At 59.3% G+C, this 16349-nt stretch overlaps 1 protein-coding gene across 1 annotated transcript in view; it reads left to right on the top strand.

Annotated features, from left to right (window-relative positions):
* The window catches only part of PEBP4 (phosphatidylethanolamine binding protein 4), a 73135-nt gene that overhangs the window by 53811 nt on the left and 2975 nt on the right, over positions 1 to 16349 (top strand). Inside the window, exons 5-6 of the mRNA XM_039564438.1 lie at positions 11908 to 11953; positions 12987 to 13103. Of these exons, the coding sequence (XP_039420372.1) occupies positions 11908 to 11953; positions 12987 to 13103 (163 nt within the window). The remainder of the gene's footprint in view (positions 1 to 11907; positions 11954 to 12986; positions 13104 to 16349) is intronic.

Genomic DNA, 16349 nt, shown 5'->3' with positions numbered 1-16349 from the left:
ACGCTGAACCGATGGCTTTACCTTGGGCAGCTTTAGGGTCTGATCCCACTTGGCTCCGTCTCTGCAAGAGCCCAGACAGGTTCAAGGTTTCGGGCTGATTTCGGGTGCCACGTGGCCATGGGTAAAGCCTGAACCCCAATTCCCACCAGGTTTTGTCAGGAGAACCACCCAGACCTGGTCAAAATCCTCCCTGGCGGGGTAAACTCGAGGGTGTCGAAATTTGGGAGAGCTGTAAATCTCGTGTGTTTGTAAAATCTTTAAGCCTCCGTCTGCAACGCGCAGGTAAACCTTTAATTCTCTGACAATGCCGAGCTAACTCCCAGCTAAATCCTTAATTCCTGTGCACCGCAGCCCTGTGGATTCGCCCGTCTGCAGCCCAGGTCTTGTCTGCAGCATCCACACTCTTTGGATGTGGAAAAATCCCCCAAAAAATTGCTGTGCCCAAGGTTCTGGGGCTGGAAAAACCCCCGAAAATATCTGTGCATGAGGTTCTGGGGCTGGAAGAATCCCCCAAAATATCTGTGCATGAGGTTCTGGGGCTGGAAGAATCTCCCAAAAATTGCTGTGCCCAAGGTTCTGGGTCTTTTGCTCTGTTGATCAAAACCTCTGAAATGCTTTTGCACCTCTTAAAATTAGGAATAACGATGGATCCTGCATCCCTGCAGAGTCCTCAGCCTGCCCTGAGGCCACAGCGTGCAGGGGGACAGGGAAAAGCCACGAAATTTGAGGTTCCAACCCTTCTGAAATACACTGGAAGTGAGACGTGGGAATGATCCCGTTGCTGCTCCGGCGTCACCAGCAGCCGCTGACAGACTTTCCCCCCTGATCCAACCGGATCCGATCCCGGGGCGATAGGGCCAGGGCACAGCTGCGGGGCCCCATGCAGGTGGAGGGGACGCCGAGGAGCCCGACGGGTTTGGGAGCTCGTCAGCACCGTGATGACAGCCAGGCTGCGATTGGGATTGCTCCACGCGGGTCCCAGCCGCTGGCAGGACGTTTCCCAACCCAGAGAAACCTGTACGGACGACGACCACCCTTTCTTAGGCAATTTTCCTGACTCAAGATCCCATCCCAAATCAGCGGGAGATGGATCTCTGCTGCCTCTTGCAACACAGCTCCATCCAAACTGGTTCTCCCATTAATCCCTCTTCCAGTGATTTTTTTTTTTTTCACCTTTTTTTTTGGGTCGCCGTGGGTGCTGTTGGCTCTTTGGGAGGGTGTTTGGTGCTGCCTTGGATGGGGAGCTGAGCCCATCCAGCACAGATGAGCCAAAATTGTGTCTGTTATGACACAATTCCTGAGGCAGGAGGGAAGGGGATGATTCCTCTTGGAACTGGGCAGGTGACACACAGGGAAGGGCTGTCCAGCAGCCGTTTGTTTTAATATCAGTGGCCCAAATATTGACCCAGAGCAAACCCACAGGACAACGCCGTGTTCATGCCCTTGGATTTACAGCTGATTTCTGAAGGGTGAATATTTTTGTGGACGAGGGAGAAGTTGCTGATTTATTTCAGTGCCCAGCAAATCACAGAATCATGGAATACCCAGAGCTGGAAGGGACCCACAAGGATCAGGGATGATGATCCCAGTGGGCTAAAAACCCTTAATTACACACCCCAAATACATACAGAAACATCTGCCATGATCTCCACCTTGCCCAACCCACCTACAAATCAATTTTGGGGTCTTGGGCACCACCCATCGCCACCTCACCTGAGTCCTGCCAGGTCCCGCACCAGGTCCTGGCAGCTGAAGGGTTACTGAGCCCCATCTGCTCAGCTCCCCGTTTCACAAGGGCGGGTTTGGAGTTTTACTACAAGTTTCAGACAATGAAGGTGTGTCTGCGCTCCGAGCCTCGTTTGCCCGTTGTGTAGGCGTCGGGTTCAGCGCCGTCTTGTCAACACTTGAATATGTTGAGCATCACTCACGGGGCATTCTGTAAGAAACCTATTAAGTTAATTACCGAGGCTGTGTGTGTGTGAGAGAGAGAGAGAGAGAGCGTGTGTGCTGCTCCTGTAAAAAATTTGGCTTTCCTCGTTGCAAGACACTTGTGATGCAAGGCCCGGGCTCTCGGTGTGATGACATCTCGTCTGCTGCTGTAACTGAGCCGGGGCTCGGGCGAGCTCCCAGCGAGGCAGGGGGGGGTCAAGGGGGGGACCCCAACTCATCCTGCTGTGGGGACACCCACCCGAACACCGGGACCTGCTGCAGCGCCCCTGGGTGTAGCCCGGGGGGGAATTGGGGTGTAAATCCTAAATGTGCGGGGTTTGAGCTCAGAGCAGCGCGCGGGGAATTTGAGAGTCTCCATGGGGAAGAGCAGCTCCTGTTGTTGGCTTTTACATTTCTGCTCCATCCAAATTCCTGGGAAAATGCAGCTTCACAGGATCATGGTTTGGGTTGGAAGGGACCTTTAAACTGATCTCATTCCACACCTTCCAGCAGAGCAGGGTGTTCCAAACCTCATCCAAGCTGGCCTTGGACACTTCCAAGGATGGGGCAGCCACAGCTGCTCTGGGAGACCCCTCGGTTTGGGAAGAGGGCTGGGAAGAGATCTCTTGGTCTTTCTGTTTGCACCACCACCCTCAAGTGGCCCGAAATAATCAGGGCTGGAGTTGGGGGGCTGGTTGGGGGTGCTGGGAGGTCCAAGCACATTCTGGGAAGAGGATGGAGCAGAAAGAGGCTCCATGGGGGGCACCCACTGTGTTTCTCCTCTTCCTGCTTCCCACCAGCCTCTCCAGCGCCTTTCCACCCCCGTGGAGAAGGAGCTGTGGGTCTGAGCCCCATCCCAGAGGGGAGCAGAGCTGTTGGAGCGATGCTGGAACTCCGTGAGGAGCAGCACGTGCTGCCCCAGCCCGGCCACCCCCTTCCCAGTTCTTCCCCACACCCCTTCCCAGCCCGGCTGGAACGGGGCCATCCCACGCTTCACCGTCTCCAAAATAATTTAGAATTTAGGTTTTCCCTCTGCGGAGCCCGAGCCAGGGCCCCCGGCTCCCGAGGAGGTTTTATTTTTTTGGGGAGGCATTGCACAAACAGCCCCCGGCGCTTGCACGCGCCCCAGGTAGGGCGTCTCAGCCCCCTCCTTGCAGCATCCCACGGGAGCCCGGATCCGGTGGACTTTTATGGAAGAAAGGGAAGTCCATGGCACCGCCGGAGCGGCTTTGGCAGGCGAGCAGCAGCAGCAGTGCTGCCGTTTAACCCCTCGTCCTCCTCTTGCTGCTGGGGTTGCGTTTTTGGGGGGAGTGGGGGGAGGCCAGCAGCTCCTCTGCTGCTCTGCCGAGAACCTGAGGTCCATGGGATGCTCAGCAGCCAAAAAACTCCACAAAAAAAAAAAAGGTGCATTTGGCTTCTCGTCATCATCCAAATCAATGCAAACCGCTCCTGAGCATCCCGTCCTTCCAGAGCACCCCCTCCCCGAGCAAAAATCCAAGCAGGAGGTGAAAGTGAGGAAAACTTCAGTTTCCGGCTGGAGTTTCTCCCGTCCCAAGGGCAGCTCTGGACTCTCCCTCCGAGCGCTGCCAATTCCAGCCGTCAGGAAGCGGCGTGGGGGGGTTTTTGGGGGACGGCGAGGCCGAGCCCGCGGCCGCCCGGATGCGCTGGCGGGGGCCGGACAGCGCGGTCCCCTCCCGGCCGGGGCTGTCGTCATCGGGGGCCAAAGGGAGAATTTTTGGCCAGCGGAAGGAAGGGAAAAGCAGAGAAAAAAAACCAAAAAACCCACCCAAAAAAAACCCCAGAGGAATAAATGAGCCCCCCAAGCCCAGGCTCCCGCTCCCATCAGATTAGGGAAGCCGAAATAGCCAAGTTGGCCCAGGGCGGGAGCAGGGCTGGCACGCGCAGGCTTTGATCCACCCCCGCGCCCGGGAAGGTGCCTGGGACCGGGATCAGACACCCCAGGGAGGAGGAATTTTGCAGGGGAGGATTTTGCGGCGGTGTGCGAGCACCCCCAGACCCCCGGCAGCCGCCCCCAGCGTGGCTGTGGGGTGGGATTTGGTGTCCGTGTGCGATCCGTGGGCAGGATGGGCTCAGCGTCGGACCCCAAATCCCACCGGGGTCTGTTGGTGGCCATGGCTGGGTGCAACCCCCCAAAATCCCCCACAGCACAGCTGGAAAGTCCACGGAGGGGATTCTTCCCCCTCTGTCCCTCTCTGGTGAGACCCCACCTGCAGCTCGGGGTCCCCAACACCACAAGGACGTGGAGCTGCTGGAGCAAATCCAGACGGAGCTGATCCAAGACTGGAGCCCCTCTGGACCCAGGCTGGGAGAGATGGGGGTGCTCACCTGGAGAAGGGAATGATCCAGGGAGAGCTCAGAGCCCCTTGCAGGGCCTAAAGGGGCGCCAGGAGAGCTGGAGAGGGACTGGGGACAAGGGATGGAGGGACAGGACACAGGGAATGGCTTTAAGCTGAAAGAGGAAAGGTTTAGATGGGATCTTGGGAAGGAATGAGGGTGGTGAGGGGCTGGGATGGAATTCCCAGAGGAGCTGTGGCTGCCCCTGGATCCCTGGCAGTGCCCAAGGCCGGGTTGGAGCACCCTGGGACAGTGGGAGGTGTCCCTGGGCATGGCAGGGGTGGCACTGGATGGGTTTAAATCCCTTCCCACCCAACCCATTCCATGATTGCAGCCCGGCCGTGCCTCGCACAGGGATGTGTGGTTCCGATGTGAGGAGTTGAGGCCCACATGCCCCACGGCCGTGGTTATTGCTGCTGACCACAGCCTGGATGGTGGCAGCACTGGGAATGTGCCGGCGCTTCCCAGCCACCGAAGGAAATTATCCCGGTCCCCAAAAGCGACGCAGCGGCAGAGCCTCCTCGGGGACACATCCCAAGGGAAGGTTCCAGTGCAGGCTCCGCTCTCATCCGCACAGAATTCAGGCTACGGGCCTTTAAATGACTGAATTAGGCAAAATTTGGTGTTTCTCCAAGAATCCTCCGGAAATCTGCTGCTGGAAAAGCAAACTCATCTTAAAGCTACACGCACGCAGGGCGAGCAAGTTTTCCACTCTCAAGGACTGGGATGGAAAAGACCTTTCCAGTCCTACCCAGCCCTTTTTTCTGGCCTGGTCCAGCTCGTTCCTCGTGCTGGAATCTCAGGGGCTTTGTGGAAACCTCTCATAGTTCACCTTTCCCAGGAGTTCTTGCAGCATTTTGGGGATGCTCCATCAGAACTGGGCGTGAAGGGCGGGAATCCGGAGAGCCCAGATCCATGGGGTGGATGCAGGGAGATGCTGATGGAGCTCCTGGGGAGGACCAGGTTGGTGACAAAGCCCAGAGCAGCAAAGGCAGGCGTGGTCTGGGTGTCGCAAGTGGCATCTGAGCGGTGCCACCCTGTCACAGCGAGGAGCAAAATTGCCCTTCTCCTTGTGCCCCTCGTGCCTGAGCCATCCTCATCCCTTCCTCCTCCTCCAGATCCAGCACCACTTCCCGCCCCAGCAGAGCAGCATCCCGCTGAGGAGGCGGAGGATGCTCCAGAGGGGTCCTGGCCGGATCCTGAACCAGACAAATCCCACCCCAGCCCTCCCCTGGCCGGGGCCAGCACAGGGTCAGTGGGTCAGGGTGATTCATCCAGCAGCCAGCTCCGCCAGGAGCTCGCCCGGAGTTGCGACAGCGCGGGGCTGTTAAAGCAGCCAGCGCCGAGCCCGGCATCCACACAGCTTCCTAACACACCCCTGGGCTTGCTATCAACATCCCTGTTGTTCTTAGCAATCGCATCCAGCATTTATCATCCCGGCTTTACAGCAGAGGCCCAGGGGCCGGGAGCCGGGGTGTGACCGCACAGGACGCGATTGCGGCGCTCCCCGAAAGGGGCTTTGGGGTGCAGCCACCCCCCGACTCCCTGGGGTCCAGAGAGCAACGCAAGAAGAGCGTGCATGGCCCTTTCCCCAGCGTGGTGCAACCATCATTGTTCAACCTTCATTTTATTCCACCTTCATTTTGTTCCACCTTCATTTTGTTCAATCTTTCTTTTATTCAACCATAATTTTAATCACATTTTATTTTATTCGATCTTCATCTTCCTCAACTTTCTCTCTTCAACGGGCCCCTGGTGCTTCCCTGCCGGGGATGGAGAGGGAAGGGGGAGCAGGGAAGCTCCTCCATGAGGTTTCTTGGCAAAGCCACCAGCCTCGGCTCCCAAATGCCAGGATACTCCACGCCAGGAGTGTCCTGGCAAAGCCGCATCTCCCGTGCCCTCCCACAGCAGCTCGGCTGCACTTTTGGGAAGCGAGCCCAGCATCCTGCATCCCATTCCTCCCCCCGCCAGCTGCCTCCACAATCCCGCAGGTGTTTTATGAGAAAAACCAACCAAATCCCTCTCCTTTTTCAACACAAATGTTTTGTCTGAGGTTTCAAAACCCTCCCAGTGTCATCACAGCCTCCGCCCCGCTGGCTCGGACCCCTCACCTACATCCTGCAGGAAAGGTGCAGATGGGCACAGCAGCCGCGCCAGCAACGCCTAAGCTGGGCTGGGATCTGTCTCTCGCTGGAAATCCACCCAGCAGAGCCTCCCTCTTTGCACCGGGAGATCCTGACGCTGGGAATGCCATCCCTGGGCTGCCAGGAGGGAGGCAGCAGTCCGGGAAGGTCCCTGCCAGGGATGGTTCAGGTTATGGAGTGCAGGGTTTTGTCTCTAGATTAAAAAAAAAGCCTTGCAAAGAGCCAGGCACGGAGGTGATTTATGTTTATTTTGCTCAGTTAATAACCCGTGGCACGTCCTCCCCTGCGGCGTTAGGGTGGATCAGACAAAGCTGCATTTAAATTACAACTGTGCCCAATATTTATTTTTTAATATATTTTTATGGTCGCCTTCCCCATTTATCGTGAGCTAGAAAAATGTCCTGGCCGTGCCAAGAGCTGCCTAAAGGCTGTAGGGGTAAATCCTTGGAGTTCAGACCCTGGAAAAGTGGGAGAGGCTCTTCAGATCCGTGTTGGAGCGGTGACATCCCTGGGCTTGCTCCAACCTGGGCCTCCCAAGGATGGCAGTGGGACCCCTCCTGCTCCTTGGGGACCCTCAGCAAGTTTTCCCAGGGGTTCTGATGAGCCTCAGAGAATTTCTTGGGGTGAGGGTGTGGAATCAGTGTTGGTCAGTTGGTCAGTGCCTGCTGGGACGGGGTGTCCTGACACAATTTTGGGGTTAAAATCACCCCATTCTGGTGCTTGTGGCTCTGTCATTCCCCAAAGAGACAAATCCATCAGCTGTGAGATCCCAACCCACCCAGGCTTAGCTTTCCTGAGGTTCTGGATGTGCCCTGAAAAGAAGTTCCCTGTAGAAGGAAAAGCACCTTTTCCCCTTTTTTCCCTGCCTGGATGTGGCTCAGATCACAGTCTTTTATCAATTTTTCAGGCACAGACGGACAGGGAACGAGTTAAATATCACCTGGCGTGGTGAAATTCCATTAATATAGAATTTAATAAATTAAAATAAAGGGGTTTGGCTCTGGCTAAGGGGGTTGGCAGCTGGAGGTGGGATGATTCCGTGTACCCCACCTATCCCACCTTGTGTTGTTGGACAGGTCCCCTCCTTGGGGACTGCAGGGCTGGACTGGACATTCCTGGAGCCTGTGAGAGGAGCAGGAGGCTCTGGAGAGAGGATTAACTCCTGCTCTTCACATGCATGGGAAGCAAAGTGTCTGGGCAGTGAGGATCTGGCAGGAAGTTCGGATGGAGATGTGGGGTGCCGGTGTTTGGGAGCAGGGAAATGCTGGGAATCATTCGGAAATGCTGGGAATCATTCGGAAATGCTGGGAATTATTCCTTCCTCAGGTCCGGGATGGCCTGGGCCACATCCCCAGCTGTGCCCTGGGAGCGAAACTGGCTCCGAGCACAAACCAAGGGCCCTGAGTCATCCCAGGATCCAGGAACTGGGGCTGCGGGGAAGCACCAGAGCAGGCAGGAGGCTGAGGATGAGGTTTGGGGTTGGGAAAGCTGGGCTGCTTCCAGCAGGAAGGGGAGATTTCTCTGGATTTGGGGTGTGATGGGATCCAGCCTCCGTGGGGTCTCATCCCTGCATTAAGTCATTCCCTCCCCTGGGAATGCCGTCAAAACGTTTTGGAGTAGCAGAGCAGCCGGGAGAGGCCCTTCCCCAGGAGGCCTTTCCCATCCTGGCCAGAGGTGACTTTCCCACCCTGACTCTTCCATGAATTCTTTCTGTGTTCCTCTGTGTTTTTTCCTCTTTCTCCCAATTTCTTTCCCAACGGAGCGACCACGACAACCCAGTGGCATCGCAAGGCTGGCATAACGGGATGTGACATTTCTCATCACAAAAGGACTGGCAGGGTTGGGGCTGACAGGCTCCTTCGGGCACCAAACCCCGGCGTGACGGTGACGGGCAAAGCGAGGGTGGGCTGGAGCCGCGCCGGCAGCGAGAGGGTCCGGGCGGCGTGGGCGAGCCGGAGCCGTTCGGGAGCATCCCATGCCCCAGATCCAGCGCCAGGATCCCGGTGGAAGCGAGCTGCTGTGCAAACAGGCGGCCAAGCCGGGAAATGCCAGAATTTGGGAGTGCTGGGAGCTGGCCGGGCCCTGCCCTGCTCTCTCCTGGCCTCCCTGCGCTCGGGGATAATTGGAGGGAGAGTTTCTCTTGGATCGGCTGCTTGCTCACATGCTTTTTGTGGGAAAGCAGGACAAGCCTGGGTGTTTCCGGGAGCTGGGGGAGGAGTGGTCCTCCCCACCACTGCAGGCTTTGGTGTGGAGGAGGAAACCCCAAAACCTTCACCTTCCTCGGCAAGGACACGGTGGAACAGATCCACATCCACCTGCAATTAGCATCCCATCCCTTTATTCCCCACTCCAGCCTCCGCTCTGCTCGCAGGGAAGCCGGGTTGCCATCCCAGCGGCTCTGCCCTTCCCGGGATGCTCCCCTGCTCTCCCTGAGCCAATTCCTCCATCCTGACCTCATTACAAAGATCACAGGAATTGAGGAGAACAAATCTGGGCTCCATCGGGGCCGGCTTTGAAGCCGCTCGGCCCCGTCAGGCCGTGAGGAGCAGCGCAGGAGGAGCCCCGGGTGTTTGGGATCAGCTTCCCCCCTCGGACCATTGTTGGCTGACGCCGGGCCGGCCCCTCGGCGGCTTCCCGTGGGATGCAGTCCCCCGCACCTGGCTGAGCCCCCCTCCGGTGTCCCGGGATCCCCGGGGCCCGGTTGGGACGCGCTCCCGGCCAGGCAGGAGCAGCCCAGCCCTGCTCAGCTGCACTTCCCTGGGTCCCATCCGTCATCTGTTTGTCCTGGTCCCCTGCCAGCGATTGTGCCGATTCCCACACCCACTTTCCATAACCCTCCGTCCTCGCCCGGGCGAATCGCTGGCGAGAGCTCGCCACCCAATCCCTTTCCCCTCCTCTCCGATGGGATCAGACACGTTCTGGAGAGGGGGAAGAAAGGGAAGGGGGTGAAAAGAAAACAGAAAGATCAAGAGGGAAAACACAACGTGACTCACTGCCTTTAATTTATTTGTGTTTATTTATTTATTCCCCCCACCCTGCGCTGCGACGTGCAGGCAGCACCGAGGGCCAGCCGGGAGCTCCCAAGGAGCCTCGCTCGGTGTCCAGGGCACCAGGAATGAGAGGGATAAAATTCCCCATTCCTTTGGCCGCGGAAAAGATCACGGAGAGGAGCTCCTGGCACTCGAACTGCGTGGCACAGATTTTTCAGGCCGCCCAGGTCTCTGCACGAGCATCCCGTGCCCCGCCAGCTCTCGGCACCACCCGGCACAGACCGGAGGGTGGGAATATCTAATTCCACCTCCTACACTGTGTCCTCGGCAGGGGAAAGAGAGAAAGAGGAGATAAAAGGCTGGGAAGCTCAAATGGTGTCATTAGGAACTATTAATGCTCTCATAAAAGGGCATTAATAAACGCGGCAGCTCATCAGTGTCCATTAGCTCCGCTCGTGGCAGGGATCTCTGGGAGCTGCCGGAGTGTGATGCTCCCCTCGCCCTCACCGGCGTGTCAGCAAAGGGGAAAGGGGCTGGAGGGGGGGTTGTTCCTCCTATAAACGACAAAAAAAACCAAGGAGAAAATGCCGCAGGAGCGAGCAGGGTGTCACACCCGACCCCTCCAACCCCTCCTGTATCCCGGCAGCCGTGCCCAGAGCTCGCTCCTTGCTCCCAGGATGGCTGTTTACTATCAGAGAGCAAAAAAAAAAGGCAGGGTTTGGAGCGCTCATCCCGACTTTCTCCCTCCCGCCCTCTTCCTGTTCTCGCCTCTTAAAAAGGAACTTTATCCTTTGACTCTCCCATGCCCGGGGCTAGCGAGGAACCCGCAGCATCTCGGGGCGAGCAGGCAGCCCACAGCAGCGGGCAGGGAAGCAGGGAGGAGGCCCGGCCTCTCCCGATAAGCCCCTGGCAAAGCCAGGAATAGCAGCGCGGTCCCCGCACGGGAGCGTTCCTGCCAGGAGCAGAGAGAAACCCGCAGTCCCTGCCTTTGAAGAGCTGGGGCTGGCAGCCGGCCCGGCCCGGCCGCGCCGAGAGCTCGGGATGAGCTCGGGATGCGCCGGCAGCTTCCCCCCGGCCAGGCAGCGGCACATCTGGGGGAGCAGGCACAGCTGGAGGGCCCGGGCACACGTGCACATCTGGGCGGGGGGAGGCGCGAGCCCGTGTGGGTGGGCTGGCGGCGCACATCTGGATGGGCGCTGCCGAGCATCTGCACGGAGCGGGTGAGCGCATCTGGGGCGGGCGCGCACATCTGGATGGCGCGGGTTTGCACATCTGGGCAGGGACGCGGCAGCCGACACAGCCCCACGGCCCCTCCAGCACCCCCCGGTGCTTCTCCCCTCACACCCTGCGCTCCGCCTTCCCCTCCCGCTGCCATCCCAGGCACCCGAACCTGCCCAAAACCTTACTCATCACCCCCCCCTCCCCCGCCATCGGGATATTTTCGGCTCCGGCTGCCAAGGTGGCGAGCCAGCGGTGGGCAGCCGATATCCCAGGATCTGAGCGGGCTCTTGGCTCGCCGGTGACCTTTGGTGTGCCAGGGGCAGCTGGCAGGAGGCTGTCACCGGCTGTGACTCAGAGCAGAGCAGGTTCCTTTGGAGGGAAAGGGAAGCTTTGATCCCGGGGAGCCGAGGCACCGAACCCTGTTCTCCACATGCACTTTTGCTGGGACTTATCTGAGGCATCTTTTTTCGGGATAATAACTCCCAGGGCAGGTTAGGACGGAGGAGTCCTGGCAGCGGAACGTGTGTGGGCAGGACTGGAATAACGGGTGTCGTAGGAGAGGATTTATGAGCGCTGGCAGCAGCGCTGGGAGGTTGGGAATGGCCGGGAATAGCACAGCAGGTCAGGGGTGAGGTGGGATGTGAGGGACCGGGATGTGGATGCAGCTCTCGCTGTTGTCCCTTTGTCATCGATCCAGTCCCCACAGGATGCTCAGTGTCCCGGGAAAGCCTCCCTGCTGCCGGGAAGCATCCTGGGATGGGGATGGAGAGCCAAGCCTCCAGCGGGACTCGCTCTGTGAGCAGGAGTTTCTGTTGAAAGCGAAGCCAAAGCTTTGCCATGGGAGTGCTGGTGGAAATCACCACAATCCCACCTGGAATGGGCCAGATCTCCCAAATTTCGGTGTGCCCAGCAGCACCGAGGCTTTTAATGAGTTATTGTGGCTTTCCCGGTGTGCCACAGCCTGGATCCCTGGCCTGGATCTCCAGCCCATTGCTGGTCTCAGTGTGCAGGTGACAGCAGCATCACCTGCGTGCCAGGGCACTGTGGATCGAGCCCCTAAATCCCAAACAGCCAAAGAAAATTCCCGACACCTTCCTTCCCACCTGTCCCAGAGAAGTGGCTCCAGAATGATCTTTACAACGAAAACACACAAAATGTTGGAAAACAAATCCCTGGGGAGAGCTGGGGGGGCAGGAGAGGTCCATCCCCACATGGGTTTCTCTGGAGAGTCCCAGTTCCATCTCACCTCCCTCTTTTTGTCCTTTCAGGGCTCGGACCTGAGGGCTGGGAAGATCAGAGGGAAGGTCCTGACAAGTGAGTGCAGACCCCGAATGAGGGGATGGGACAAGGAGGTGGCCAGTGCTGGCTGGGACGGGCACAGCAGGACACGAGGGGGGGGACACAAGGGAGGGACACGAGGTGGGAACACGAGGGGGGGACACGAGGAGCTCCCCAGGGCTCAGCTGTCTGAAACAGGAGCCACTTTTTCTCTTATTTTTTCTAGAGGCAAAAGTAGTTTAAAAACTCCCGAGCGGTTGGAAAGGCTCCAAACCAGCGCAAAAAGAGGGGGGAGGGATAAAACCCAGAAGAAAAACCCAAGATAAAAGCGGGTGAATCCCGACAACTCCTGTGATGTTGCACGAACAAAGACTTTCAGTTCAAAACGGGCCAGATGTGGCTCGGGAAGGTCACACCCCAGGGGAGAGGGGCTGGGGGCTCACCTTGCTGCAGGTGGCCGAGTCCTGCAGGAGCTTCAGCCTCTTGTCCCGTGGTGTCACATCCTCCTGTCCCCGATGGAGGCCGAGGGGTGGCTGTGCTGTGCATCACGGGTGCTGTGCATCCCATGGATGTCCCTTTCCCAGGGACAACCAGTCCTCTCCGTCCTCACCGGCTGGAGATGCCCCGAGCCAGCTGCAGCCCCCACATCTGGGCAGCTGTGCACTGCTCCCTCCCAGCCTGGAGCACAGTGTGCACCCCAAGGCCCCCCTGGGGCAGCCCAAGGGTGCTGGCCATGCAGTGGGTGGGGGGCTGGGGGGTCTGGGGTTTGTTATCCCCCAGCAGGTCCCATGCCCAGGGGAGGCTGCACCCAGCGAGGAAGGGGTGCAGAGATGGGAAGGGGGATGGAGGAGAGGTCGGGGTGATCCGGGAGGTGGTGAGGGGCTGGTTTTGGGTGGGCAGAGTGGCCGCTCTGCGCATGGAACTCCTGAGCTGTTCCTGATGTGAGGGCCCGCAGTGCAGGGAGCTGGGTGGGAGAGCGGATCCCGGCCTGGAGGAGGGCGATGGGCGCCTGGTTCCAGTGGGAATTTCTGCTCGGAGGGATGCTCAGCCCTTCTCCTCTGCATCCCAGGTTACAGCCGGCCCAAGCCCCCACGCTACAGCGGCTACCACCGCTACCAGTTCCGCCTGTACCGGCAGCCGGCGCACGAGTCCATCGCCCTGAGCCCCGAGGAGCAGGACTCGCTGGGTAAGGACCCGCTGGGCCCCCGATCCCGGCCCCGAGGGGCTTTTCCAGGGGGTGTGGATAACACCGCCTGTTCCGGCAGGCTGGGGATGCTCTGGTGCAAAGGGATCCTTACAGGGGACACGGATGAGGTGTTGAAGCCTTGCCAGGCAGCAGAAACTCTTGGAAAAGGTCTGGTAACAGCCTGGCTAGCGGGATGGCAAGCAGGGAGAGATGTGGGCTGTGAAATGCAGCCCTCGCTGGCACATCCCCCCCAGCCCGGGCCGCGGGAGTTGCATCACCGGCACCTCGGAGCAGGCGGATAAGGATCAGCCGTGGAGAAGGTTTAGCAAGGGATTGCTCAAACCGGGCTGACACAACGCCCGCCAACTCCCAGCTCCCCAACTCCCTTCCACTGCCTCCTCCCAAAATCCTGCACGGCAGGGATGGAGCAGCCGAGACCCCCGAGACACCGGGGCACGGTTGCTGCTGCTTCATCCTGGGGCAGCCTGCAGGACCCCGGGGTGGGCAGGGATCCGTCCTGCCCGGTGCCAAGCGTGGGCTCCTCCCTGCCCTGCTGGAACACGGGGCTCTGCGGCTCACGCGGCCTCCACAAGGGAAATTTCAAAACTTTCCCAGCTGGGACCACATGAGCAGGGCTCGACGGGCAGGTCAGGTCGGTGCGTCTGGGCTGCTCTGCCTGACTCACGCCGTGCCTCTTAACCCACACCGCGCAGCCCAGAGCGGGGGGCTGGCTCCGGGGGGGGCTCTGGGACAGACCCCGACCCCCCCCACCCCCGGCACGGGGCCGTGGTGCTCATCCTGGGGCCGGAGTGGGATGCGGCTGCCGCGAGTCTCCCTGCGGGTTCTCCCTGCCCGTGGCTCTGTTTTCTGGCTCATTAGCTCCACTTCTTAATGACACCGCTGATGTCACACCCCCCCCCCCCCCCGCCAGCGGAGCCGGCCCCTCATTCCTGCTCGGAGGAGGGGGCTCCGTGCTGTCCCCACATTCCCATCGCAGCATCCTGGAGCTGGGAAGAGACGCTGAGACACCCAGCAAGGAGCTTTATCCGGATAAACCCTCTCATTAGCAGGATATGTGGCTGCAGCCCCCCAAATTGCACCCCCAAAGGGGTTCAGCCACCCTGTGGAAGGTCCCCCACCACCCCCTGTCCCCAAGGCGTGGGGTGGCCGGGCATTCCCCAGCCGGGGCTGTCTCCAGCCCATCCGAGTTTCCCAGCCCTTCCCACTCTTCCTGGGAAAGACCCAGCGGATATTTTTCCGCAGCATCCGATGCTCAGGCATCGTTTGTCAGGCAGCTGCGGGGTCTGGCGGGGGCTGCTGTTGAAGGAGCTGGTTAAAGGTTATTTTTAACCATTTCCCTGCTGCATCACATCCTCGGCCTGTCCAGGCAGTGCTGCTGCATTAGACACCGAGAGCCCATCATCTTTATTCCCAAGGAATGAGCCCTAAAAGCAGCCAAAGGATGAGATTTTGGCGTCTCAAGGGTTTTAAATAAATCCGTCCCCAAGGCAGTGGGATGGATCCGCTGGTGCATCCAGCCCTGCATGGCTGAGCCCTGCGGTGCAAAGGCAGCGCACGGGGGAGAGGAGCAGACACCTTCGGCAGAAGGTGGGGACAAGGAGGGAGTGACCCCAATCCCAAAGGATCCTGGATGAGAACCCAGCCCTCTCCTCGGTGGCTCAGCCTTGCTCCTCTCCTGCAGCAGAAGCAGGGCGGGTTCTCCCGGCGATGCCGCAGGCACAGTTCGCATCCCTGCTCGAAATTTCCCATCTTCTCTGACCTCAAATGAACCCCTCCTTGCTGCTTTTACTCTGTCCCACCTCTGGTGACAGCAACATCTCTGTCTCACCAAGGATGGGGACACCCGACATCACCAGCCCCGGAGAGGGGACATGTCCTGACCGGGCGCAGGGAGCGGCGCTGGCCCATCCCAGCCTCGGGATGCATCCAGCCTCCAGCGCTGCATCCCTGTGCCGGGCATCCCTCCCTCGGGCACAGCTGAGCCCCACCAGAGCGTTTCTTCTCGGCTCCCAGAAGAAATTCCCTCCTGGCACGGGATGTGTTTTGGAGGCCGGACCAGGCAAGGTCCCCGGGCCGAGCGTGGCCGAGCCGGGGGAGGTGACAGTGCCAGGCGGGATGGCAGGAGCCCGGCCGGAGCCTCCAGAAGAGGGCACTAAACCAGGACCTGCCCGCGTCGCCTGTCCCTGCTCCTGGAAAAGATCCCAGGGAATTTAAACCGCGAGGGGCGGCGGCGAGTGGGGAAAAGAAATGGGTGTTTCTTCTCCCTCCTTGCCTGGCCGCTCAGAGGGAGCGAGGACATTTCCACGGTGGCTCCAGTGCCCACCCTGCCGTGCGGATGTCCCGGCTGGGATGGCACCGATGGGCACAGCTCGGGTGCTGGAAGGGCTGCAGGATCTGGACGCGTCCCCCTGTGGCTCATGGCAATGTGGAAATGAGTTGTTTATGGCCGAGGTGTTTCTGCAGGGCGGCTCTTGAGCAAAAAAGTTGTTTCATCAGGGGAAAAAAACCACCCTGATCCTTCCCCGTGAGGATTTCTGCTCAATCCCGGGCCGGCTCTGTGTGAACTCGGGCAAATAACTCAGAGCCTCAGTTTCTCCTCTGGAGTCTGACTGACCTCAGTTTTTGGCAGTGCCACTGAATTGTCACTGAGCACCAGGACCGAAGGTGGGGACATTTAGGGTGTCCCCACGGCTCTTCCTGCCACTCGGCCCACTTCCCTCGCAGCCAGGAGCATTACAAGCCTTGCTTGTGTTTTGGGGAGATGCAAGATAATAATTTGTGGTCTCTGAAATGTCACAGCCGCCGTCGCATCCCGAGGCGGCAGCGCTCGCCGCAGGCTCTCGATCCACGGGAAATCCCTCAGCCAGGGGAAATTCGGGCACCCACCAGACCCCGGTTGTGGTGCTGGGGGATTGAAGTTCTCCCCCCCCCCCCCCAACTTTCAGCGAGGGGGATCTTTAATTAGCACAAAATCTTGAGGCTTAATTGCACCCGAGTACATCCCTCTGCTTCCAGCTTTTCCCATCAGCTCCAGCGAGCTGGGGAGACGCTCTGGCATCCCCACAGCCCCTCCTGCCCCGGACAGATGTTTTACAACTGGGAATGGATTTTTTTCCTCCCAGAAATTTTGCCTGGGAGAAACAAGAAGTCGTTTGGGGAGCAGGGAGCGGGGTGAGCCCGGCCAGCCGCCCTCCCTGTGGCTCCACATCCCTCTCCAGCTCCAGC

This window comes from Corvus cornix, chromosome 22 (assembly GCF_000738735.6).
Source record: "Corvus cornix cornix isolate S_Up_H32 chromosome 22, ASM73873v5, whole genome shotgun sequence".
Taxonomy (NCBI): Eukaryota; Metazoa; Chordata; class Aves; order Passeriformes; family Corvidae; genus Corvus; species Corvus cornix.
The sequence above is the reverse complement of the archived record's forward strand: the minus strand, read 5'-3'. Positions and strand labels throughout refer to the sequence as shown.